General features: G+C 35.2%; 3 protein-coding genes across 5 annotated transcripts in view; all 3 read right to left on the bottom strand.

The window, feature by feature from the left end:
* LOC143247195 (putative fatty acyl-CoA reductase CG5065) overlaps positions 1 to 4756 on the bottom strand; it is a 31236-nt gene extending 26480 nt beyond the window's left edge. The window contains exon 1 of the mRNA XM_076494860.1: positions 3 to 4756. The gene's annotated coding sequence lies outside the window, so the exon portion shown is untranslated. The remainder of the gene's footprint in view (positions 1 to 2) is intronic.
* On the bottom strand, positions 3 to 22027 carry LOC143247197 (uncharacterized). Of its 3 annotated transcripts, none has more exons than XM_076494864.1 (4): positions 22007 to 22027; positions 18430 to 18551; positions 7598 to 7765; positions 3 to 106 (listed from the first exon to the last, which is right to left on the bottom strand). In XM_076494864.1, exons 1-4 carry the CDS (start codon positions 22011 to 22013, stop codon positions 8 to 10), a joined length of 396 nt encoding a protein of 131 aa, XP_076350979.1. In that variant the 5' UTR covers positions 22014 to 22027; the 3' UTR covers positions 3 to 7. The 3 variants fall into 3 exon arrangements, with proteins under 3 accessions (XP_076350979.1, XP_076350978.1, XP_076350980.1); XM_076494863.1 differs by lacking the exon at positions 22007 to 22027 and adding an exon at positions 19468 to 19583; XM_076494865.1 differs by lacking the exons at positions 3 to 106; positions 22007 to 22027 and adding exons at positions 5682 to 5899; positions 19468 to 19594.
* A 2244-nt stretch (positions 22028 to 24271) lies between these two features.
* On the bottom strand, positions 24272 to 25614 carry LOC143247196 (THAP domain-containing protein 1-like). The gene is made up of 2 exons (XM_076494862.1): positions 25276 to 25614; positions 24272 to 24821 (listed from the first exon to the last, which is right to left on the bottom strand). Exons 1-2 carry the CDS (start codon positions 25451 to 25453, stop codon positions 24517 to 24519), a joined length of 483 nt encoding a protein of 160 aa, XP_076350977.1. The 5' UTR covers positions 25454 to 25614; the 3' UTR covers positions 24272 to 24516.
* Positions 25615 to 26074: the final 460 nt, after the last annotated feature.

Genomic DNA, 26074 nt, shown 5'->3' with positions numbered 1-26074 from the left:
ACCTCTTTCAGTCAGTCATTTGATTTCCGTCTTCTTGGTTTGCTAGATCGGTAGTTGGCTGAATATAAACTGGATAGCTCACTTTTAGTAGCCCAGATGACGTAATCTGTGTGAAAAACAAGTCAACTGCGCGCTTATCACTTACACACCTTTCTCTGCCAGTACCTAATGATCACAGACTTGAGCAAAAAGCAGTCGATGATGGAACAGGTTAGTTTATTTGTTTTGTTGAATTTCACGCAAGGCTACCCGAGAGAAGTGAGAGCTATGTGTGCTAGTAGGCCTTTCTGTTTAATTGGTTAAGTAAAGAAAAGACATCTAGCTATGCTGGTTATTGTCAACTGTTGGGCGATACTTCTCAGACTAAATAATTGGATTTGATCATTACTCTTATAACGCACCCATGGCTCCAAAGTATGGAGCGCAAGATTTTTTCCTCTCTAGCAGTAAAGGGACATGAACACCGAACTATCAAATCACAGTCCGGCATGCCCACCACTAGGCCCAACAAGGTATAAAAACTGTAAAGCAACAATTCTTTGTGGGCAGAGCACAGATAGTCCATTGTGTAGCTTTGTGCTTAATTCCAAACAAACAAATAAACAAATTATTTTAAATGTAGAAAAAGATATGTTATTATCAAAAACTATATCTTTAAAGCACTATTCCTAAAACGTTTAACACTATACATAAGATCTAACGCAGGAGAACGCGAGGGCTTATAAAACTTGCGATCTTGCACTGGTTCGTAAGAATAGCATTTTAAACGTTCAATAATAACTTGTTATTTGTTTGTGGCCCGGCATGGCCAAGCGCATTAAATCGTGCGACTCGTAATCTGAGGGTCGCGGGTTCGCATCCCCGTCGCGCCAAACATTCTCGCCCTTTCAGCCGTGGGGGCGTTATAATGTGACGGTCAATCCCACTATTCGTTGATAAAAGAGTAGCCCAAGAGTTGGCGGTGGGTGGTGATGACTAGCTGCCTTCCCTCTAGTCTTACACTGCTAAATTAGGGACGGCTAGCGCAGATAGCCCTCGAGTAGCTTTGTGCGAAATTCAAAAACAAACAAACGTAATGATACACAAAGGGCTACTTGCACTCTGTCCACCGCGGGGAATTGAACCATGTAGTTTAACGTTTAAACCCGCACATTTACAACTGACTAATCTCGGTGGAAACAGAGACGTCTTTGCGTGTTTGAAAGAGTTGGTGCTTGGGTCCTCACGAGCGCAGGAAATTTTGGCATTTTGTTACACTATGTAACAAAATTTTTACTTTTTCTTGTTCCTGGGCAGAAAGTGTCATTTCCGAATTATTTATGCCTTAAGTAAATGGAAAAGTACTATTTTTCTCTTCAAATAAACATTGTGTTATCCCATGGATGGTGGTTTTCTATTCTGATCTTTCAAAGCACTAATAGGGGGCACTGTCAAATAAAGTCGAGCCACGTGCTAGCGATGCCTCTGAGGAGGAAGTAAATTACAGCAAACATTCTTAGCTTGCTGTCTACATCAAGAGACTTTCGGATTTCATTATTTTAGTTGTTTTTTATGTCATTGATTTATGCTATTCTTGACATGGATATATACACTGTATGTTAAACTAAAAAGTCTCAAATATGTCGAGAAGTTTAGAAAATAAATACGTTCCCAAAGTACTTTGATGTATTAATAATTTGTGTTTGACCTAAACCTTCTATACTGGTTGAGCTACCTATGAAACTGCTTTTGTTCCTGCGGTGGTTAAGAAGGAGCTAGTGTTGTAAATTACATTACGGACATAACATACTTCGTTTTCTATTTCACATTGCACTGTAGTGACTAGATTAACTTCGTGTTTTATATACGTGTATCGTTATCATGAGAAGCGCATTGTCCTTCCTTCGTATTCGGCTTGCTTGTATTTAGTAGTTACTAATGACGTATTTGGCCATTATTCCTCGGTGGAACAGCGTTAAAATCCTGACTCGATTACCCGTGATTACCACAACGGATAGATAAACCAATGTGGTTTAGTTCAGCAAACCAACATGTGACCGCCCTCAATGACCTAATATAGCCATGCGGTCATCGTTCAGGACTGTTGACCTAAGGTCTATGAGTCGTATTTTGTGCTCTGCACGTTGGGATTGTGAGATGTGTTAGAAAAGTAACAATCAGTTTCCAATCTTTGGTCAGACAAGAACTCTATGTGCTTCAGTCACGTTTACCTTTCGAAAAACTTCATTTTATCTCGGGTAACCGAACAAAAAAGTTATAAACCAGTCATCCTAAAAAAAGATGAGGTTCTCGTTGTTGCCCGGCGTGGGCAGGTGGTTACATCGCAAGACTCTTAATCTAAGGGTCGCAGGTTCGAATTCCCGTTACACCAAACATGCTCACCCTTTCAGGTGTCGGGGCGTTATAGTGTGATAGTCAATCCCACTATTCCTTGGTAAAAGAGTCTTACACTGATAAATTAGGGACGGCTAACGCAGATATCTTTCGTGTAGCTTTACGCGAAATTCAAAACACAAAGTTTAGACGTTTAGGGAAATTCTCGGGTTCCTCCACAAAATACGCTAAATATACTCGTATATTCAATCCTTTCTTTAGTGACCCAATGTTGAGAATCGTCCTACTTTACGGTATTAGTAATTAGATTCATTTCCGTAATGAATATACGACTGTTTAGAATATACCATTATTTACTGAAAAACTCAATTTATTTTTGGAAGGTTTGGAATCTGTCAAAGAGTTAGGATAAGTTGGCACTTAGAAATCCAGATTTTATATTACTACTGTTAACCAGTTTATCCTGGATGAATATATGGATAAATTAATATACTTGGTCTCTTAGTATATGGAGCATGTTTATCTGTACAATACAAGAAATTTATATTTTTCCATAAATGACAATTTTTCTTCAAGCATAACGTATTGTTGTAATAACTAACCATTTTTTCTCGATCGTAATATATTGTTGTCATAACTAACAAATTTGTCTTCAAGCGAAATATATTGTTGAAATAATTTTTTTCTCAATCGTAATATATTATTGTAATAACTAACAAATACTTTTCTCGATTGTAATATACTGTTGTAATAACTAACAAATTTTTGTCGGTTATAACAGCCTCCGAGTGGCTCAGCGGTATGTCTGCGGACTTATAACCCCAAAAGCCGGGATTCGATACCCGGGGTGGGCAGAGCACAGATAGCCCATTGAGTAGTTTGTGCTTAATTCAAAACAACAACAATGATCGTAATATATTTTTGTAAAACAATGGCAATTTTATTTGAACTACTTTTCTAAAAATCAAAGACTCATTCTTCATGCAATAAAAGTGTCATCTAAGTTATTGTAGTTTTTATATTAGATTTAACCATTCACGATCTAATTGTAAGGTGGCTTAGTGATTAACGTGCTCAGTTGAGTTTGATAGCAAATTCCTAAGGTTCGAGCCGCAGTGCTACTGAACAACCTAGTCACCGAGGTCATTATAACGGTGACAATAAATTGTCGTGTTCAATTAAAAGCCGGACAAAATCCTTGGGGTGGAAGGTGCTACTGACTTGCTGCCTTTCTTCTGGTTGGTGATGTGGTACTCTCACGGATATAATTCATAGGTTTCTTACAGATAATAAGCTTGCTCAAGAAATATATCACAGAGTAAATGTGAATCCCACCTTAAAATCAATCGTTACTTTAAAAAAGTGGAATCAAAGTCTGAAACGCATTGAAAGAATACTTTTTTCTGGAGCAGTAGGCTAAATGGTCAGATTAATTAATTTATTGTAATCCTGCCTAAAAATATTCAATTTGAGGGTAGGCTGGTAGAGATCCTTGTGAGTAATAAAATCGAATCAGGTATGTGCACTCCCGTGGAGCATACGAATATGGCTAATATAAGGGAAAGAATAGTCTCATTGATTAATTCTGCCTAAAATAATATCAAATGTAGCGGCTATTCAGGATTCCTTCTGGTTTATCTTTTTTTTTTAACTTAGTTTCCATACTCTTATGGCAACAACACTTATAAAGTCGTTAAGATCCCTTTGTTCCTTTATTCTCTGTATTAGATAATGTCTGTTCTGCCGAAGAGGATATTGCAGTAACACGTAACATTAAAAGATTAACAACGTGAAATCCTTTACTGGGTGAATTAACGTTGCGTAAAAACCGAACAGCTAACCAATTCTGTGAGATAACAAGAGACACAAGAAGTCGCTGGACAGAAAAACCAAGTTTACATGTTAAATTTACATGTTCCAGAGGTAGATCGTACATGAAATTCATCGTCTTCTAGTCCTACAGATCTCAATCCCAAAAGAGTGAAAGTACAGCATAGTAGAAAAGACTGTCTTGTAATTTTCATTTGTTTGTCAAATAATATTTCCATTTTCACAAAAATTGCCGATTCTCAGAATTGTAAATACTCATAAGAAAATTCAGCTATAAAACACAAACACTCATATTTCTTTATTGAAACAACTGTTACTAAATTCGACACTTTTGAGGTTGCTTTTAACCGAATGTTAGAGTTGACCGTGATAATAACACTTTTTACAACACTTTATCTATACTCGAACCTGGTACCTTTCAGTTTACAGCTCAACGCGAAACACATTCCTCAATGTTTCAAAGCAGTAAGCGGATAATGCAACTTAATCATTCACGATTTTACAAATTTGGATTCTTTAAATATGTACATACCTTTTACCGTAAAATTTATATTTTTGTTTATTTCGCGCAAAGCTACTCGAGGGCTATCTGCACTAGCCGTCCCTAATTTAGCAGTGTAAGACTAGAGGGAAGGCAGCTAGTCATCACCACCCACCGCCAACTCTTGGGCTACTCTTTTTACCAACGAATAGTGGGATTGACCGTCACATTATAACGTCCCCACGGCTGGGAGGGCGAGCATGTTTGGCGCGACGCGAACCCGCGACCCTCGGATTACGAGTCGAACGCCTTAACCCACCTGGCCATGCTGGCCTGTTACTGTAAAATTTAATACAAAATGAATGGTATTTAAAGACTCAATTTTTTTGAGAACTTTTTTGAGAAAATTTCTCGACTTATTTAAAATATCGAAAATCTAATCTTGATTTATGTATCTGTTGTGATTGTTTGTGTGTTTTTAAATAGTCATGAAATACCTGAAATACAATTTACTAGTGTATAACTGGTACAACATTTCTTTTAAAATTGTCACATAACCATAACTTGAACTTGACTACTTTAGCAAAATAAAATGACTTGTAGAGGTATTTATTTAGGTTCATAATTATTTTAGGAGAATAAATAGTAAAGTTTAATTCGTGTACTTAACTCAACTGAACAAAAGACTCGACAAATGATGAAATGCATATAAACAAGTAAACATATTCAGTTATATCTAAATCGCGAGTGAAAGTTCAGTAATTGTGGGTTAATTTAGGCAACTGTATTTTATTGAAAATTTCAAGATCAAAAGTACGTTGATAAAATGTTTCTAAAACGAAGTGAAATGTGCTTACCAGGTATCTTACGTTTGAAAAGGTTTCTACCTCACACACTTTATCAGTTTTATGTTTCGTTTGATGTTGATATTTAAATTGCTTACCTTAAGACAACTTAAGTCATGAGGAGGAAGTGAAAAGTAATCCTTTAAGCTTTCACATACACTGTCAAGGGACATTTCTTTGGACTGACCATTACCATAAGGTTGTCTTTCAAGAATGCTTGTAGCCCCGGGTGCAACTGGAACATATCCACCCATGTCCGTTGAATGTTTTACCAGGTACGGAAGAGCAAAAGCTCCACTCATACTGACAACCACAGGACGTATCAAGTTCAAGGCTTTAACTACGTCGTTAATGAACTCGCCGCGGTCAGAGCGGTCAGAGATGCGTGCCCTTTCGCTGTTACCGAAACCTGTAAATAATATATATACAAACAAGAATCGCGCCGCGTAGACTGCAGGTTAAAGGTCACCAGGATTAAACTTTTGCATAACACATTTATGTCGAAAATAAGAAATACAATTGTAGATTTACACAATTGATAGATTATTAAACATGATCGTTTAAAAACGTTCAATTCCTAAGAATAAAACATGCTAATTAATTACATACTTAACATGATAGCCTATTTCACTACACAAGAGATACACAACTGTGTTTGTACTTTATTCACAACTGGTTAGGGTCCAAAATGGCCAGGTGGTTGAGGCGCTTGACTGGCATCTGAGGGTCGCGAGTTTAAATCCCCGTCACACCTAACATGCTCGCCCATTCAGCCGTAAATCCAATATTTATTGGTAAAGGAGTAGACCAAGAGTTGGCGATGGGTGATGTTAACTATCTACATTTCCTCTAGTCTTACACTGCTAAATTAGGGACGGCTAGCGCAGATAGCCCTCGTGTAGCTTTGTGTGAAATTTGGAAAAACAAACAAAGAATTGAATTTAGGATAAAGGTCTTGACTACCTATCTCTTCATTCAGTGATGAACTGACACCTATATCCAAATATTGTAATGTTAAATTAGGAATGAACTGGAGTCTATATCAAAATATTGTAATGTTAAGTTAGTAATGAACTTGAGTCTATATCAAAATATTGTAATGTTAAGTTAGCAATGAACTGGAGTCTATATCAAAATATTGTAATGTTAAATTAGCAATGAACTGGAGTCTATATCACAATATTGTAATGTTCAGTTAGTATTGTTTGTTTTGAAGTTAAGTACAAAGCAACACAATGGACTATCTGTGCTCTGTTTTGCCACGAGTATCGAAACCCATATTCTAGCTTTATAAGTCTGCAGGTGTACCGCTGTGTCATTTGGGGGGGGAGCAACATGAGTAATGAACTGACGCCTACCTCTAAATGTTGTAATGTTAATTTAGTAATGAACTGACACGTACCTCTAAATGTTGTAATGTTAAGTTAGTAATGAACTGACACCCACCTCTAAATGTTGTAATGTTAAATTAGTAATGAACTGACACCCACCTCTAAATGTTGTAATGTTAAATTAGTAATGAACTGACACCTACCTCTAAATGTTGTAATATTAAGTTAGTAATGAACTGATGCCTACCTCTAAATGTTGTAATGTTAAGTTAGTAATGAACTGACGCCTACCTCTACATGTTGTAATGTTAATTTAGTAATGAACTGACACGTACCTCTAAATGTTGTAATGTTAAGTTAGTAATGAACTGATGCCTACCTCTAAATGTTGTAATGTTAAGTTAGTAATGAACTGACGCCTACCTCTAAATGTTGTAATGTTAAGTTAGTAATGAACTGACACCCACCTCTAAATGTTGTAATGTTAAATTAGTAATGAACTGACACCTACCTCTAAATGTTGTAATATTAAGTTAGTAATGAACTGATGCCTACCTCTAAATGTTGTAATGTTAAGTTAGTAATGAACTGACGCCTACCTCTACATGTTGTAATGTTAATTTAGTAATGAACTGACACGTACCTCTAAATGTTGTAATGTTAAGTTAGTAATGAACTGATGCCTACCTCTAAATGTTGTAATGTTAAGTTAGTAATGAACTGACGCCTACCTCTACATGTTGTAATGTTAAGTTAGTAATGAACAGAAAGCCCACCAGGTACACCATTGCCACAGTCCGGTAGCCCATTGCAGCCAGCACTTGTATTGTGCCCAGGTCCAGCCAGGTTTTGGAAGAAAACGCTGCTCCGTGCAGTAAAAGGATGGAGATGTGGAAATTGGAAGTGTCCTTAGGTAAAGCTTCACGGTAGAAAACTTTGACATTCTGGTTACAGTTATGAGAAAAACATGATTAAAAAAAATAAAACAATAACGGAATATTAATCACAAACACGTTTCGTTTTTTCTTTTTCAGAAAATCGTAACAAAACGTCAAATTAATATGATTACCAACTACTGTTTCCTTTTAAATATAAATATTATATATAAATTACACACTATGTATATATTATATACGGTGGTTTATAATTTCTAAAAATATTTTATTGGTTCTAACAAATGTGAAACTTGAGGCAAAATGTTACTTCTAAAAACATTTTCAGGTTCAACATGAACCCGAAATAAAAATAACTGTGTGAATAATGTATTAATTAAAACACATTGACAAGTAGTTTCTAAGTAAGAACAGGTCTATACAAATTGACAAGTAAAGTTGTAATTTCTAAGTAACAAAAGAAATTCATATCTCACGAAATGTATTACACGTACCTATCCACGCAGTAATGAATGATGAGTCTACATAATATATTCATACACAAAATACAATACTCACTTAGACGTTCAGGTTTAATTCAGTTTTCAATTCACACAATAAAAATAAATAAATGTTATATTTCAAATTATTTTATTAAAGAGTTTATTTGTTTGAAGTGAAGACCAAAGGTTTGTGACGTTGTGAGTCCGCATAGGTACCGCTGTGTCACCGAGTCATAAAAATGTACAAAATGTAAAGATCTATAATTTATTTTGCCTTTCCAATGAGCGTATTTACCGAGCACAAGCTATAACATCATGTAGTATCAGCATCTACATCCACTTACCACAAATAGTGCATTTGGAATAATAGGATCTACATCCACTTATCACAGATATTGCATTTCCGGCAACAGCATCTACATTCCACTTACCAGAAATATTCCATTTGGGGCAACAGCACCTACGTCCACTTAGCAGAAACATTCCATTAGGAACAACAGGCTATACAACCACGTACTTCAAATATTTCATATGGAACAACATAATCTACATCCACGAACTACTTGGTGGATTTGGAATATGAACATAACATAATTCTTCCTAATAATTCAGACATGTTGTAAAGTTATAAATAAATATAGAAGTTGATGGTTATTCAGGTTTAACATAAAACCATTATAATATATTGTGTGGGTATTGGTACTCTTGTTTTTAAAACAAGTCCAAATGGTTACCTCTCGATGTGGATTCCTTTATATGACGAGGGGACCTCGTAGGACCTTGAAGGGAAGAAGGGGATTCTATTGGTTGAGAGGCGTCGGAGGCACTGAAACACACCACTTGGCCGTAAAGTCCTGTAGCTGGGTGAACTTGTGATGCTTTCCCCTAAAGTCAGTCATGTGATCCTGTTGGGCAGAGGTAAACTGAGTACTGGTGTTGAACGTTCTCATCGGGTGTTATGGGCAGTATGTCTGATGCTAGTGTTTGGGTATAACACTCACAAAACTATGGCATAGCGACACTGTCCTAGTTGGGTAGTGTAGCGCGTCCTCTTGTTGGACTCCTTAGAGGGTGGGGTCAATGGGTAATGAATCATTCTGTATTCCTAATGGGTAATAAAAATAATAATCATCAAATTAAAATAAAATTCATTAGTAAACGATCAATCATAAGGACAAATGGCTCCCTTTTTCATTCAGGAGTAACCAAAGGGGCTGATTAGCTCTTCTGAGTTTGTCAAAAAGCTACAATATGAGGAGATCTCAGTTGAAATATCTTAAACACAAGATAGCACACTCCTCATGAAATCGAAGTCCATTGGGAATATGCCTTTCAAGGTTACTCCCATGCTTATCTAAATTCCTCAAGAGGAGTGATCATGAAGAAAGATTTACTTAACATCCCTGAATCGGAGATCCTCGCTTGTTTCTCCAGCCAAGGTGTTTCGGCTGTTCGGACTGTCTCTATTTGTAAAAATGGAACAATCTGGATTACAAACGTTTTGATGTTGCCGTTTAAATTGCTATGTCTGCCTGCCACTATCAAAGCAAATTATCTGTCACATGTTTCCAATGCTAAAGGTTCAGAGATTCTAAAAAATCTTGTTGTAATTCTTTGATACGTGCTCGTTCTGAAGGCTAAGGCCACAACAGCTATGAGTGTCAATCGGACCCACATTGCTCTAACTGTAATGGTTCCCACCCTCCATGTTTTCGTCCTTGCTCTGAATTAGCAAAGGAAAAAGAGGTGTATTTTTTGAAGACCAGAAAAACATTTCTTATCCAGAAACACATAAACTGTTGTTTCCTCTTCCACTTCTGATGTATGCTACTGTACTCCACTCTACTGGTACAGCGGAGGTACAGACAAATCTGTCTAACTCTCTTATAAAGACTTTCTCTCATCATGTAAAGAGTCTTCTGTCCTCCATGGATACAAGTATTAATAAATCTACGTCTTCTCCTGTCTCTTTTGCAGCTTGTACCTCTCTCCATCGGTCCCACCAAAGTGTAGGCTAGTTATTTGATGATGCACTCACTCATTGAAAATCAAATTTCTCCAATATGGACCTGCCTCACCGTCCCGTAGCAGGGTCCTTGTGAGTTAATAGACCTCTTTCTACTAAACAAAAACTAAAAGACACTGCATACAGTTCTTCTACATAATAAAAATGGCTACCTTCGTACAGTGGAACAGTCGAGATTTCTATTTCAGTTTATATGACACTAAAGGCTCGATTGATTTCAATCATCCTGTGTGTCTCTCCTCACAGAAACATTCCTTAGGCCTGTTGCTCCTGTAACCTTTCAGCGATTTTTCTTGTAAAGGAATGACAAATTGTGTGATGGATGAGTTCTGCTGGTTAACTAACTGAAACATAGTTTTGTTTAAGTCCTAGAAGTACCAACTGAAACATAGTTTTGTTTAAGTCCTAGAAGTACGAACTGAAACATAATTGTTAATGCCCTAGGTAAATAATGGAAAAGAATATAAATATGGTAGATTATTCAGATAGGCTGCACTAAAATAATAGGAAAAAACACTGGTAAGTCAGCTTATTGGTGATTTTTGTTTGGGACGTGGGAAACACATAAAACGTAATTTCCAATGAGAATAACGTAACTTTAGAAAAATGTTTACATATGTGACATTCTAGTAGTAAATAATTCCACAAGAGCAGAAAACATGGAATTAACATCTTTCACTCTTTCATCATATTTCCTATTATTGTCGACAACTATAGACGTTTTTGAAACTCCTATAGCTTTGTTGTGACGAATGTGGGTTTTTAATTAAAACTACAAAATACACTTTTGATTTGAGGGATGTCACTGACTCTCCATCCGTTTTGTCAAGAGAAAGTACCAATCTTTAGTAACAAGATAAAGAAATGTTGTATTGTAAACCTGTACAAGTTTGGAATCAGAACAATATAATATCGCTTCAGGAACCACAAAGAGATACAAATTTAGGGAAGATTTGTATTCAATGCAAATGATAATCAACAATGTTTGGTTTTATAAAAATATCGTTGATATACAATAAATCTTGAAATGAGGTATAGTTTTCTTCTAGTGACGAATAACGTGTAGAAATTCAACTGAAGAGAATACTTAAGCAGAGGTTAGGACTATGAAGATGAGTTGTCTGGAAATGATGGAAGTCTAAAGATGGCAGTACGCCTCCACAGTGGACTGTTCCTGTTATTAACAATGTAAAAACAAACCATTCTTAATAGGCCTGCTTTACTCCCAAATAAAAAAACAAAAGGATTGCCACATCAAATCTCTTAAATCTGTTACAAGAACTTTCACAGTTTTTGCAAGGTGCAGTATCAAAGGTACTTTTCAAAGAACCTCCTTCTTCGGTGATCACAGCAGTGAGTCTGCAAGTCTACTGGCTAAAAGCCGGATTTCGATATCCGTGATGGGCATTGTATAGATAGCCCTTTGTATATCTTTATGCTTAAGAACAATCAAAATAATTTGAAATCGTATGCAAAAATTAAAATTGCAATGTAATATCATTGTGCTATTAGAAGTACGAATGGTAAGAACGCAATGACAGATCTCTTGAAATATCCAAATGAGGACAATTTAAGAAGATTGTGTAGTTATATATAAAAATATGAGTTATTGAATAATTTTCTCAAGCCTAAATAAACTTTAGGTAATCTGTAAAAATAAAGCACAACTAATAAAGTCCCTGTGACTGTCACTACGTTCGTTTAATCTTCTGTAGCTTTATGAAATTTATTTGGCTCTATATAATTTTAATTAAACTGACTGAATGTAGAAATAGGAGGATGGTTACAATTCGCCGGTGTTATGACTAAATGTTTATAAATTGCATCCTTCCATATATAATATATCTTTAAATTTTATGACAAGGAACAAACGTTTTCAGACCCGGCATGGCCAAGTGGTTAAGGCACTCAATTCGTAATCCGAGGGTCGCGGGTTCGAACCCCCGTCACGCCAAACATGCTCGCCCTTTCAGCCGTGAGGTGGTTGGTGATGACTAGGTGCCTTCCCTCCAGTCAAACACTGCAAAATTAAGGACGGCTAGCGCAGATAACGCTCGTGTAGCTTTGAGCGAAATCCAAAACAGACCAAACCTATCCAGAATTTTACATCAGAAAAATCGAAAGAAAATTATAACTCAGATTCACTGAACATAATAATGAAAAACTCTCCCATGTTTTCCACCATTGTAACTCAAAAATCCACAGTATATCCACAAAAAACAGTGTAATTTTAAACAAAGAACCAAATAACGATAAACAAAAGTGAAGGAAGCTATTTTAATTGAACAAAACAACCCCGCCCAAAAACCAACACCCAGGGTACTTAGATACCTATACCATGTTGTGAAGCAATCTCCAGTCATGTGACCTCTTTATTCTTTAGTGTATATATTACTGTGTCACTGTAAACTACTTGTACCTGATAATGAAATAATCAAGTCGAAACGGTGTGCATTTATAATAAAGTTTTATTCGTTACTAAATCAAAATGTTTCCAGTTTATTCGACATATCTTTATTCGAAGATCCCTGATGAACAAAATTCCACCTTTTAAAATCATTTAGGCTACAGAGCTTCAAATTTTTTATTTTATTTATTTATGTTTTCTTAACATCATGAATGTATTCAGGTATATCCATAAATTTTTACTCTAATTGTCCTCGCAGTTAACGAAATTTTTGTTGTCTGTAAACGTGAGTTAATCCTTCTACTATAATTTCTTGGAATACAGCCTATTCAAACATGAAATACATAAGCTTCTGCTAAATGCATAGGAAAGAATTCAGTTAACATTACCCACCGCTAACAAGAAAAGAAAAATTGACCGTCACATTAAAACGCTTCCACGGCTAAATGATCGATCATGTTTGATGGCGGGATTCAAACCCACAATCAGTAGTAGTTCGTGAGTCGAACGCCAGGTGCCCCTAGGTAACAGAATACTGTGTCAGTGTTGAATAAACAATTTTATTGTTTTAAATTAAACTTTGGTTTACTTGCTTTACCCTACCATCCGTGTTCGGTTTATGCTTCACTTAGATAGTTCTGTATGCACGATTTTAAGGCTTATCTGTAGCTAAGTATCACATGAACATGATTCCGTGAGAAAGTCTAAAAAAATTATGTACTACTGTTTCAAACTGTGACAGTTTTGTAAATGACTACCTGTTTGTATTACCTACCTAGGAAGTTGCAATATTACCAATCATGTTGTTTAATATGATATAAAATAATAATCAGTAAAAACTATCTTTACCATCAGTCAAAATTATCAAACAGTCCTTCTCACAATTCCATTATAAAAAATATCATTTAAAAGTCAGTTTTGAAACAGTGACAAGTTAACATTAACATTACAGAGTGTTTAGGTGTCTCCATACAGGTAGGTTCTACACATTACATCATATTGCTACATCTATATTATTATTTCAACATTCAGTATAAAGAACTTTACAACAGGATGAAATTACTGGTTTTATATATAAAGCACATAGCAAACTCATATATTCTATTTGTAAAATACGCAAGACTTCAAATATTTTATATATGAAACAAATAGAGAATTCAATATAGATTTGTGAAAATAGTCGCATTATGTCTTCTTTTTTTCTCAATATCACTCACTTTTAATTAAAGTATATGTATCTAACAGGCCTGCCATGACCAGGTGGGTAAGACATTCGATTCGTAATCTGAGGGTCGCAGGTTCGAATCCCCGTCACACCAAACATGCTCGCCGTTTCAGCCGTGGAAGCGTTATAATGTGACGGTCAATCACACTATTCGTTGATAAAAGAGTAGCCCAAGAGTTGGCGGTGGGTGGTGATGACTAGCTGCCTTCCCTCTATTTTTGCACTGCTAAATTAGGGATGGCTAGCGCAAATAGCTCTCGAGTAGTTTTGCGCGAAATATACAACAAACCAAACCAAAATCATATCTAACAAGTATTCAATTACAGTACTGAACAAAAGTGTTGTCCCCCGCTGTTACAGTGGTAAGTCTATGGATTTACAATGCTAAAATCAGGGGTTCGATGCCCCTCGATGGGCTCAACAGATAGTCCGATGTGGCTTTGCTATAAGAAAACACAAACACAAAAGTGTTAGGACAAGAAAATATTTTGTCATTCTTTCCATTTTGTGGGGCTAATTCTTCCATGTCACCACGTAGGAAAACTCAAATATTTTATACCTAAAACAACATGGTAATACTTTACTGTTGACAACCGATGAATCAGTATGAGAATACTTGTCATTCTTTAGAATTTCCGTAAACTTGTACCAAGGACATATCATAAGGGTTTTGCTTGAATGAACATACTGTTTAAATTTAAGGTCTGAAATAACTGTCATGGTGCCCAATGCAGTGTGTTAACTATATAGAAAGAAGCTAGTAAGGAACTAACAAATGGTACCGGTGTATGTTAGAAATCAATTTAATAACACCCCACAAATAAACATTCATGCAGAGAGTGTTTAACACATTATATTAAGATTTATTTTCATGGCTCAAAAAGCTTAGAGAATTGTTAGTGGACCAGAGAGTTCGTACAAAAACTTTACGTGGTTCTGATTGGACTCTCCAGCATATTGCTTCAGAATTTAAATATTCTCCTAGAACTGTCAAGTACACCCTAGATCATGAGACTGAAACAGGTAAATTAGGAAATAGGAAAGGAAGAGGAACACCTAAACTCAGTTATACTGATGTTAAGTATCTTTGTTTATGCAGCTTTCAGGAGATATCACTACACGAGATAAACAGCCATGAACCAAATGACAAAAAAGTGTCCTGATATACAGTGTAAGGAAGAGACAATGAGAATGAAACATTTGGTTGTGAAGTAGTTAGAAAACCTTTACTTATATCTCCAATCATCATGAAGAGACTGAAATCTGTTAAAAAATACAAAAACTGGACTGCTAATGATTGATAAATGGCTTTATGAGTGGATAAGTCCAATTTTGAAATATTTGGTTCAAAATGTAGGTCGTACGTCCGACGGAGGAAAGGTGAAAGATACATAGTACCAACCATGAAATATAGGTGGAGTCAGTATAATGGCATGGAGGTGTTTTTCTGTTAATGCAACAGGAGATATTTGCAAAATAAATGGAATAATGAACCAGTACAGATATCATCAGATACTGATATGTCATGGTATATTCAAGGTTTGGGTATTATTGGTTAAGGATTCTACTACCTAGAAAATAACTACCCTCTTTCAAACATTAAAAAAGAAACTGCTGGAGTCATTTTAATGATACAATGACCCCATAGAGCCCCGATCTCAACCAGCTTAAGTACATCTGGAACATGATGGATCAAAAATTACTTCTAAAGAAACTTTATAGAAGTGTATTACAGACATTTGAAGTAAATTCCCAAAGGACACTTTTATTGCATGTGTTGCAACGATAGTTGAAAGACTATCTGCAGTTATTAAACCAAAAGGGGGACACAAAATATTAGCTCTTTACTGAACTCAACACTTCCACTGAGTTTCTGTTAAACTATGTTTACTGAACTCAACACCTCCACTGACTTTCTGTTGTACTACGTTTACTGAACTCAACACTTCCACTGAGTTTCTGTTGTACTATGTTTACTGAACTCAACACTTCCACTGAGTTTCTGTTGTACTATGTTTACTGAACTCAACACTTCCACTGACTTTCTGTTGTACTATGTTTACTTAACTCAACACTTCCACTGACTTTCTGTTGTACTACGTTTACTGAACTCAACACTTCCACTGAGTTTCTGTTGTACTATGTTTACTGAACTCAACACTTCCACTGACTTTCTGTTGTACTATATTTCCTGAACTCAACACTTCCACTGAGTTTCTGTTAAACTATGTTTCCTGAACTCAACACTTCCACTGAGTTTCTGTTGTACTATGTTTACTGAACTCAACACTTCCACTGAGATTCTGTTGTACTACATTTACTGAACTCACCACTTCCACTGAGTTTCTGTTAAACTATGTTTACTGAGTTCAACATTTCCACTGAGTTTCCGTTGTACTAGATACAAAGATTAATAGCATTTTGGTGTTTCACCTGTGATTTACCTTCCAGTGTTCTTTGCCAGAAACCTAAAACCTAATCCTTGATTTTGTCCTTACAATTTTGCACAACATTGTATATCGGTAATACTAGGGTTTAAATAATTTGTCTAAAGGAAATAAATCTGTAATGCTGAATAAATAACTTGAATTTCACTGACTGATTACAACTTGTTAAACTTTTACACAAAAACAAAACTTGTTTCCGTTAGTAAAATCCTATAGCTATACTTGTTAAGAAACCATTACAGCCAGTAAGTTGATAATTGTCAAACCTATTGGCATCATTGCGTATATAGGACTCAAGATGGTGCTAATCTAAACTGCTTAAATTGCAAAAGATCTAAATTTTTATAACTATGTGGTTCAAAACTGGTTATGATTACAAGTTGTGGTGTCGGAACATCTGTTTGAAACATAATTTGAGCTAAATTATGTAAAAGAACTTGGAACTTATCGCAGCTTCAGTTAAGTATATGATGTAGTTGGTTATCTTATGTGTAGCAAAAGAAAATGTACTATTTCAAGTAAAGATTAATAGCCATCTTGTCACTACTCTGACATCATCACTTGAACAGTAGATAACCTGGCATGTAAAGCTAATACTTGAAATTAAGTACGTATATAGGCAAATAGGCTTTCATAGCTCAGTGTTAAGCCACCGACACGCAATACAGTTACGCCAAGACTGACTGAAGCACAACGCAACAACGCTATTGGTCTCTTGGAAGCAGGCGAATCTCAATCAGATGTTGCCAGAGCTGTGAATGTCCACCCAAGCACCATCACAAGGCTATGGAATCGTCACCAACAACATGGATCAACTCGTGACCATCCACGATCTGGCAGACCTCGTGTGACCACGCCCGCACAAGATCGCAACATCTGGTTACGTCACCTTCGGGATAGGACCACCACTGCGACGTCTATTGCCTCAACCATACCAGGGCTGCGTACGATTTCCGATCAGACCGTACGCAACCGTCGACGAGATTCTTAGGCCCCATGTGCAACCCATCATGGTGAAGGTCAACGACGTTTTTCAACATGACAACGCCCGCCCTCACACAGCCCGACTCACCACTGTCTTCTTGAGACACCACAACATCAACGTTCTTCCCTGGCCCTCCAGATCACCAGATTTAAATCCCATCGAACATCTTTGGGACGAGTTGGACCGACGTCTGCGACGGCGACAACCTCAACCGCAGACTCTACCTCAGCTTGCAGCAGTTTCGCAGGCTGAGTGGACAGCCATTCCACAGGATGTGATTCGTCATCTCATCGCTTCCATGGGCAGGAGATGCCAAGCAGTTATTGATGCCCACGGGGGACATACTCGTTATTGACGTTGAGTGATGTTAAACTTCACCTAGTGTGCGTGGACTTCGCCTTTGCAGACTTTGGATGTTCAGCAGTGAATGTGCAAAGTTTCACACATGTCATACAGAACTACCCGGAATAAACTTGTTAACAATTTGTCTCATATTTTGCCTTTTGCGTTTCTTTTTTTGAAGAGTATAGTTGAAAATCATTTCACTAGACTGAATCAAACAACAAAACAATAATCAAGGAAATCTACTAACAAATACAATAACCGTGTTTCTGGATTGTAACGTGTGCAGCCAAAAGTAACTCAGACTTATTTTATATTATTTTATAGTAGTGATGGGGCCAGTCAAACTGATGGAATACATGCACAGCTAGGGTAGAAAGAATAATAGATAAATTATAGTTTTACTGAAGGAAAAAAAGCTTGAAATTCACTTAGAAGATTAGCTAATAAAATATGACAATTTTCAGGCACAGAAAAACAATCTGAATCTAACTTTGTCTTCAGAGCAAACTTCGTATATTCATGAATCTTTATTAAAAACTTGTAGTGTTTAGTGATAGTTTGCCTTATTTTATGAAGATACACAAAACACATGAAGCAGTTAGACTGAAACCATGATGGTGACTTTGGGGTTACTAACTGGACTGAATCAGCTAAGTCTGCAGCAGGTGGATTAATAAGCACTAAATCTTTATGTAGTTATTTTTATTAACATCAGTTCTCTTAAGTATTTTATGAAGAATTTAAATAAAAGGGATAAAAAGGTGATAGACAGTTTAAAACCACAAAAAAATACCTTACTTTGTCAGGAAATAATCCCTCCAGACAGTTTATCATCTCCTCACAGGCAATAAGGTGGACTGCGAGATCGGCTGTAACTACAATTTCTACTTCGAGAATTCCTCCTCGCAGGAGATCGGAACCTAGATCATTATCGGTTTACTTAAGAATAGGTTTCAACTATCCCATCTCTTCATATATATCATTTATTTATTGATTTTTATGCCCATGCTTTTATTATTATTATTATTATAAATCAAATGTAAATACATATAAAGTTTTGTTATTTAATAAGCATTAAGACATACAAAAAGCCATTTGTTTAACTGTAACTTTTAGTATTCTACACTTTGTAACTGGAATAGCATATCTGATATAAATAAACAAAACACTGTTTTAAATATGTTAAATAAAGGGGATAGAATATTTCATACTTTGAACATATATTTTATCACCAATGTATTAAAACTTTGATGCCATCTGCATGTAACACCTAGGACATAATTCAGAAATAAAATGTTCACAGTTATGTGCTTTATATCTTTTATAGAGAGTATATAATGACGCCCCTTTACCCAACTTGTTAGTAAAGTAAGTATTAACAACAAACAGTTTCTTCTTCTGTTAACCTGTTCCAAACACCTACCATAAAGCCTACTGAAAATCACCACTAATATCAACAATTCTTACTGGTATTTTTAAGAAGATAAAAGAAATTAAATTTTACTGGTATTCAAAGTCAAACTTAAAAAACAAAACAAAAAGCATTATAGCACAAGTTCTGATGACTAACATCAAATATGTAAAAGTTATGTTTACAAAATACCTATGCCAACATTAATATAACACTGTATGTTTAAGATTCCCACTTTGACTAAACTTGACCCCTGATCTTCAAAGGTTAGCTTAATCATATCTATAACTTCGTACCTAGTATCTGTTGTAGAAGATTTGTTTTAATATAAGATGAATGGATATTGACAAGTCCAAAAGTTTGGGAAAGGCTTATGTACCACTGATCTTCAAAGTTTGTTAAACCTAACACTTTGTGTGTATTACCTTCTATACAAGTTTGATCAAAATCCATCCATTCAATCTGGTGATAGTCCTCTCAAAAAGATCAATATAGACAGACAAATGGATGGGAGGAAACCATGCTTTGTATTTTTGAAGCATTGGGAGAAAAAATGGTCATAGTTATGATGAAACAGATAAGACAAGAAAAAGTTCAAATTTTTAAGATAGTTCTAACATTGTCTCTTTTAACTTTTGCACAAAATAAGATTCATAGTAGGTTTTAAACAACTGATTCTTAAAACGGCATCACAACCTTTCATAAATAATGAGTAAAAATATATTACACAGTCTTTAAGTGAAATGTTTAAATTAATAGCAAATAACATGATTAAAATAATAACAATAAAACAGTAACAGAATACTATACACGCATTATACTCTACTATTTGTAAACATAATAAAGAAAAATCTCGAACAATACCAGTAACTCAGGAGAATGTGCCAAACTACAAGATGACAAGGTGAAGTATCATACAACTTTTAAAATAGTATATGAAACTGCAGTTTGGTTTGAATTTTGTGTGAACAGTCTGTGATAGTCATCCCTAACTTAGCACTAGAGGGAAGGCAGCTAATTAACATCACTCACTGCCAACTATCTGTCTGCTCTTTTACCAACAAATAGTGGGACTGACCATAACAATATAACATCTCTATGGTTAAAAGAACAAGCATGTCCAGTAACAGGGATCAGACCCTGTGACTCAAAGACTGAATTAAGCACCTTAACCACCAGGCTTAAGACACTGTACATGAAAGTAAGATGGTAGGTAACACCATGATATAATATATCTTTACTCCATTACTAATTTAAAATTATAGTTATTAGCAGCCACGTAATTAAATATTAATTATACCAACTTGTATTTTATAAAACTGATTGATCAAAATTAAGGTACCTAATTTTTGCTTATTACAATTATCCAAGTAATAGAAATATTGCTATTGTGATTTCTAATCATTTATGTTACAATACAGAAAAATTAGTGTTTCCATATGTTAATATTTCCTACTTGTTCAAATATACAAGTTTTGTGTATGAGTAATTGATTAGTTGAATGCTTGCAGTATTCTTAGGTGAAAAGCATGTGTACAAAAGGCATAGAAATAATGATTAGCAAGGTGCAGGGTGCTATCAGAAAAATAAAGAACAAACAGTTGGGTACTCAATCACCTAAACACAAAAGTACGAGTGAGCACTGCATGGCACACAAAGTGTCATCGGTTGCTTGTTACATTGGAGACACAATACCACAAGTGAAGAGATTCAAAGGTATATTGAGAGACTACATTACGTTTCTGCTAACATTTGTGTAAGAATAAGGTTCCCTGCAGTGCAGTGTACCTTGTGACTATCAAGAGCACTTGAAATTGTTCGAACATTTATAAACTAGGTGTCTAAGTCCAGGTAACAGTGCTTTGAGTCTAGAGGAAATTTTTACTTCAGTTATCAACAGTTTGGAAGTAGAGACAGAATAGCAGAGAGATAAGGTGCAAGGTTTATAAAAACTTGTTACTGAATCCATCTTTGCTGGTACAGATGCATAACCTTCTGCCAATATTTACTCTTTCATGACCCCAGAGACCGACCTCATAAATATTTTGTGCTTGTTATGGTTTTGTATTATAGCTTTTAAAACAGTAAGTATATCTTTGTAAAACTTTGAATGTTGACTGTCCTACTTGCAAAATAATTTTAAGATGAAAAATACTTTTATGCCTCAAACTTTTCTAATTTTGCATGCAAAATCTGTATAACCTCCAGATAATTATCACACATTTTTATTTTTAAATATTTTATCAGTTATTTCCATTATTGTATTCCTACATTGGTTTCGTTAATTATACCAACCTCATAACAACCAGAAAAATCGAGGAAATAGATATAAGTTACTTTTTTCATTGTAAAGTGACTACAAATTAACACAAACCCTCAAGCACAATCATGTCAAGCACACATGAACTTGGATAAAAAGGTTTCCACTTCCACCACAACATGCACCATCCTTTCCATCTTCATCCAAGGACCATTTCTGTACTAGAAAAGCATGTTGAGATGTGTTCTGGTGACAAATTATTGTACAACAATTAAGTGCAAAGTTTCTAAAAAGATTCAGACCTTCTAATTTGCAAGAATATTTCAGAAGTGGTGCTTTGTTGACATTATGTTTGCTTAAAGTATTGTAGGTTAACAGCAGTTTTAAAAATATCAATATAAGCATTCCTATTGATGAGCCACATTCATTTTAGAGGTTATTTTCCATTTATTTCAAGTAAAAAAAAGATTTTGGAAAGCAGAATTAAAAAATATCTTCCTCCCCTGAAGAGGTGTTTAAATTTCACTGTCATCCTTAGACAGTGTTTAAACTGACAAAACACATTCTTAAAATTTTTATATCATTAAAAAGTAGTTTAATGAGTAATCACAGAAGAAGAGATGTACTATGAAAAGCAAAGGGTTTCTAACATAACAGAAAAATTATTCCTTTATTGAGTGAAACACCCTAAAACACTTTCTTACATCCCATCCAAAGATCTAATGGCATTCTCAGCATCTCTGCTGTCTTCCTTCAAATTCAACAAATGCAAATCCAGGAGGGTTTTGAGCAACCCAAACATTTCTAAGTGGACCAAATTTGCTGAATGCTACCTCTATGTCATTTCTAGCTGCTCCACTGTTAAGGTTTCCCACATATACTTTACAGTCCAAGTTCCATTCTCTATAGCGAGACATATATATTCATACAGGGGAAAAAAACCATTATAAATTAGACCTTTCCAGTTTTAAAAAAATCATTTCAATTTTACTTCTTTTTATAAGAAGAATCAATTTTCTTTATTTTCATAATTCTAAACCAGTATCAGAAATATAATTCTTTGCTTTGCATTCAGTACATGTCTTTCCAAGACAGTTTTTAAAATGCCATTCCGAAATAAACATCACACAGACAAATAAACGGTGAAGCCATCATATAATTACAGCCTAGCAAAACATAGAAAAAAAATTCCTGGTACATTAAACACAAAAGATTAAAGAATTGTATTGTTGAAAATCACACATCCATGTTATATACAGTTCGGTAACATACATTGCAAGATCATGAAATTTACTACAAGTACAATTAATGAGACTGTTTCAATTCCCGTTTTATCAGTTCCAGTCTAAGCAGTACTGTGAGCCTATACTTTTCTCAATTAATTCATTGTCAAGTAATTAGCAAATAAACCAGTCAACTATACTTACACCACCTGACCTCTACAATGCAAGTTTTCCTAATTGTGATAAAACATTTCTTAGTGGCTGTTCATCAATAAAATAGAAATCACAATTTTTTCCATGATTAACACAACTATAGCACCTAATACTTCACTGTTTTCATCATTCAAACTGTAACTTTTAATAATATTTTTTCTTTCAATATAGGGGTGACCATCAGCAGTTGGGTACTGTTGACTGTTGATCCAGTTTCTTATGGCCTAGACACATCAGTTTGTGCTTAAAAGGTCATCTTTCAAGTTTTGTGAAATAGATGAAGTAAAAAAAAATATTGTTACATCTTTGTAGTATATAAAATATAAAATGCAGTCATCCCAGCTAACTTTAGAGAACAATGTTACCATCAGCAGTCCCAAGTTTATTAGTGACAAAAATCATGTAGTAACCATTTACCAGTGCCTTCAAAGGTTAAGATTCATACTTGTGAACAACAAAAACCTTGCCATCACCATCCTTTCATGGCCCAATCACAGTTTTTTTTTTTCTTATCTTGAACATAGAAAAAAAAAAGCTCTTAAGTGGCATTATCCTCCAAGCATTTCTTAAAAGAACTTTATATTTCAACCATATCCCTGGGTTCCCTTCCTAATGTGGTAGCCTTTTCATAGATTAAAATGGTTAAGAAAATCACTCTGAAGACATGTGTTTGGTTATTCACATGTCATGTAATGTAGTATGAGTACATAAGGGACCATTTCTAAAAAGGAGAATTTAACAGGGTCACATGCTTGATTCAGTACATAAGCCACTTCTTAGAAAAATTAAAAGATACAAGGTTCTTATTTTATATTATACGTTGTTGATATCAGTAATTTCAGTTTCTAATTTGTATGAAACTACAGACTTAGTATGTTTACATCACAAACAATTAATTTTAAACTGTTGCATTCAACATAACACGTGACTCACTAAAATCTGTATTTAGATGTGTTCTTTTATTCAAGTCATATATAAAGTTTGAATTATAATCTACAATTTGACTCCAAAACTTATTGACTTAAGTTCATAATTATAGAGGTTTTGCGTGAACCTATTAGTGTCACGTGACCACAACAAGGTTTGTAAACATACCGCCATATTGGGTGGCAAGTGTCCCGCATGACTGAACGAGTTAACAACTGCTGTATTCAGTACTATTCACATGTAAATGGCTGCCGCTGTCTTTTCATCACTTGTAGCACATCTGACAGGTGCTGAAAAGGCCAGGTATGAGGAAAAAGTGAAGGAACTGGGTGTAGGAGACCCGTATATGCTCCCGCCACGTGTATTTACGCCAGTAATATCCAGCCAAGACAACGTTGCTCAGAGTCAGACTGTTGCCGCAGTAGATCTGCCAAATATTACATATGGTGACATTTATATATATTTGATAAACAGGACTTCCACCTATACACATGAAAGTCTAAAAAGGTTACAAAAACCTTGATGCGTACAAGTACTTTGTGGCAGGATTTGTACAGAATGTCCAGGTAACCAGGGCAACGTCGGATGAAGTCATCATTACAGCAAAGGTTTGTACATCATGTTATATTACATACATGTATCATGTACTCTGTATGATAGATTTAACTACATTTTAGACGAAGACTGAATACTGAAGTAAAGTAAAACCCCCCATAAATGGTTCAGTATTTTTGTACTACATGTGTACTGACTGTTGTCAAAGCTCTAGCCTAGGAACACTTCTATACATGTTTGTATAATGATATTAAGACACCTAATTGTCTAGGCTGTTTCAAAACTTAATTTTTGATTTATGTCTCAGTTGTATATTGTGATGTACACAAGTCAAAATTATCACATGTAGCTTCAAGTTCATCAGCAGAATCAGTACAGCTGCTATCAGTGGCAGCAGTGCCAGCAGATTCTATGAAAACAAGGTCAAGCAGCCCAGCAGCAGCTTCATGTCTCTTTTGTTGTTCTTTTCTCCTTTTGGTCACTTCTTTCCTGTTTTCATATTTACATAATTCAGCAGCTTTCTTTCTCTTCAGGGGAGAACGTGTAAAATGAAATATGGAAGGTACATAGTCAGGTGATAGGGGATCATCACTCTTCGTCCCTGAAACAGAGTACAATAATTTAGTTAAGATACAGATCTACAGGCATCATCAGATAATATTTATATATATAACAGATACACTGTACACTTTTAACTATATATATGTATATATAACTGAATATGCTGAACATTGTTTAACAACTGAATGTACAGCCAACAAAGTAATTATTTGCACACTTTTTAATCTTGTGCCAGTTGTGGTTTTCTGATGAATCACTTAAATTGGTCCTTTAAGAGATATTAACATTTTGTCTTAATGTACAAATAGCTATATAACCTATTCATCATGAATAATATTGTTCCTTCAGTAAATTTACTATTCAGTTATTTAAAAGTAAAAGAAAAGTGTGCAAAAAACATTTCTTTGACTGGTGCTGCAGTGTGTTCTGCTATACATATATCATGCGTGTAAGTTTCAATTTATTCAGCCTGACTATAGATGAATTATACATACCTGACACAAAATGTTTACTACAAAGTCTGGTGTGCTCTGTGGGTGTCCAGTTTTTCCTATTGACAGCTGCAATCCATCGTCTTCTTCGGTCGGGATCTTTAGGAAATCTGTAGTATGACACATTTTCCACCTGTCCATGTCGATTTGAACAGTTAAATGCACAACACGAGTGTACCATCGCGCACTTTTGACTATGAATCACCCTTGTGTTGGAATATAAACACGCCGAGCGTGCCACCCATCATGGCGGTCAGCAGTCACTAGGTCAAGAGTGACGTCACACGCAAAACCTCTACAGTGCAATAAAATTTTAAATGCAAGTCAACAAACACAATCACATGGCCTTTTGACCTGTGACCCATCACAAAAGGATTAAGAAAACTTGACCTGAATGAGAAGCAGTTATTTTTTTTTAAACTTCCCATATTCGACTCGCATCATCTATCTACTCATTATCCGAATTTATTAACAAGTCTTGTCTCAGACTCTCATATTTGGTTTATGTAAAACTGGTTTGCCATCTTGGCTTCAAAAATAACTAGATGGTCCTAAAGTTAAAGTTATTTATAGGTATGAAAAACAAAATTAATTTAAAGGTACTCTCTTTGAACATCTAGCTTATTATTTGCTGAAGAAAAATGTGGATAGATACAAGTTATTTAGCAAGAAAATATATTTCATTGAATCATTAAAATGGTGATACAGTATCCTAGTAGATTGCTTATATATACAGTTGCACCAAATACAATAGTGGGTCCAAAATTACAGAAGTATTCTGCATTATAATACCAAATGACTA

The sequence above is a fragment of the Tachypleus tridentatus genome, chromosome 3 (genome assembly GCF_004210375.1).
Source record: "Tachypleus tridentatus isolate NWPU-2018 chromosome 3, ASM421037v1, whole genome shotgun sequence".
Classification (NCBI taxonomy): domain Eukaryota; kingdom Metazoa; phylum Arthropoda; class Merostomata; order Xiphosura; family Limulidae; genus Tachypleus; species Tachypleus tridentatus.
Note: the sequence above shows the minus strand (reverse complement) of the source record. Positions and strands in the feature narration are given on the sequence as shown.

Bases quoted from the DNA above. Each gene is read 5' to 3' on its own strand.
- LOC143247197 (XM_076494863.1), bottom strand. From the start codon at position 19,495: ATGGATTTTGATCAAACTTGTATAGAAG. The intron at 18,552-19,467 runs GTAATACACACA...ATAATGATCTAG, and splicing joins TGATCAAACTTGTATAGAAG to GTTCCGATCTCCTGCGAGGA. The intron at 107-7,597 runs GTGGGCTTTCTG...TTTTTCACACAG, and splicing joins CTGTGGCAATGGTGTACCTG to ATTACGTCATCTGGGCTACT.
- LOC143247196 (XM_076494862.1), bottom strand. From the start codon at position 25,453: ATGGTACACTCGTGTTGTGCATTTAACTGTTCAAATCGACATGGACAG. The intron at 24,822-25,275 runs GTATGTATAATT...ACTCTGTTTCAG, and splicing joins TAGTAAACATTTTGTGTCAG to GGACGAAGAGTGATGATCCC.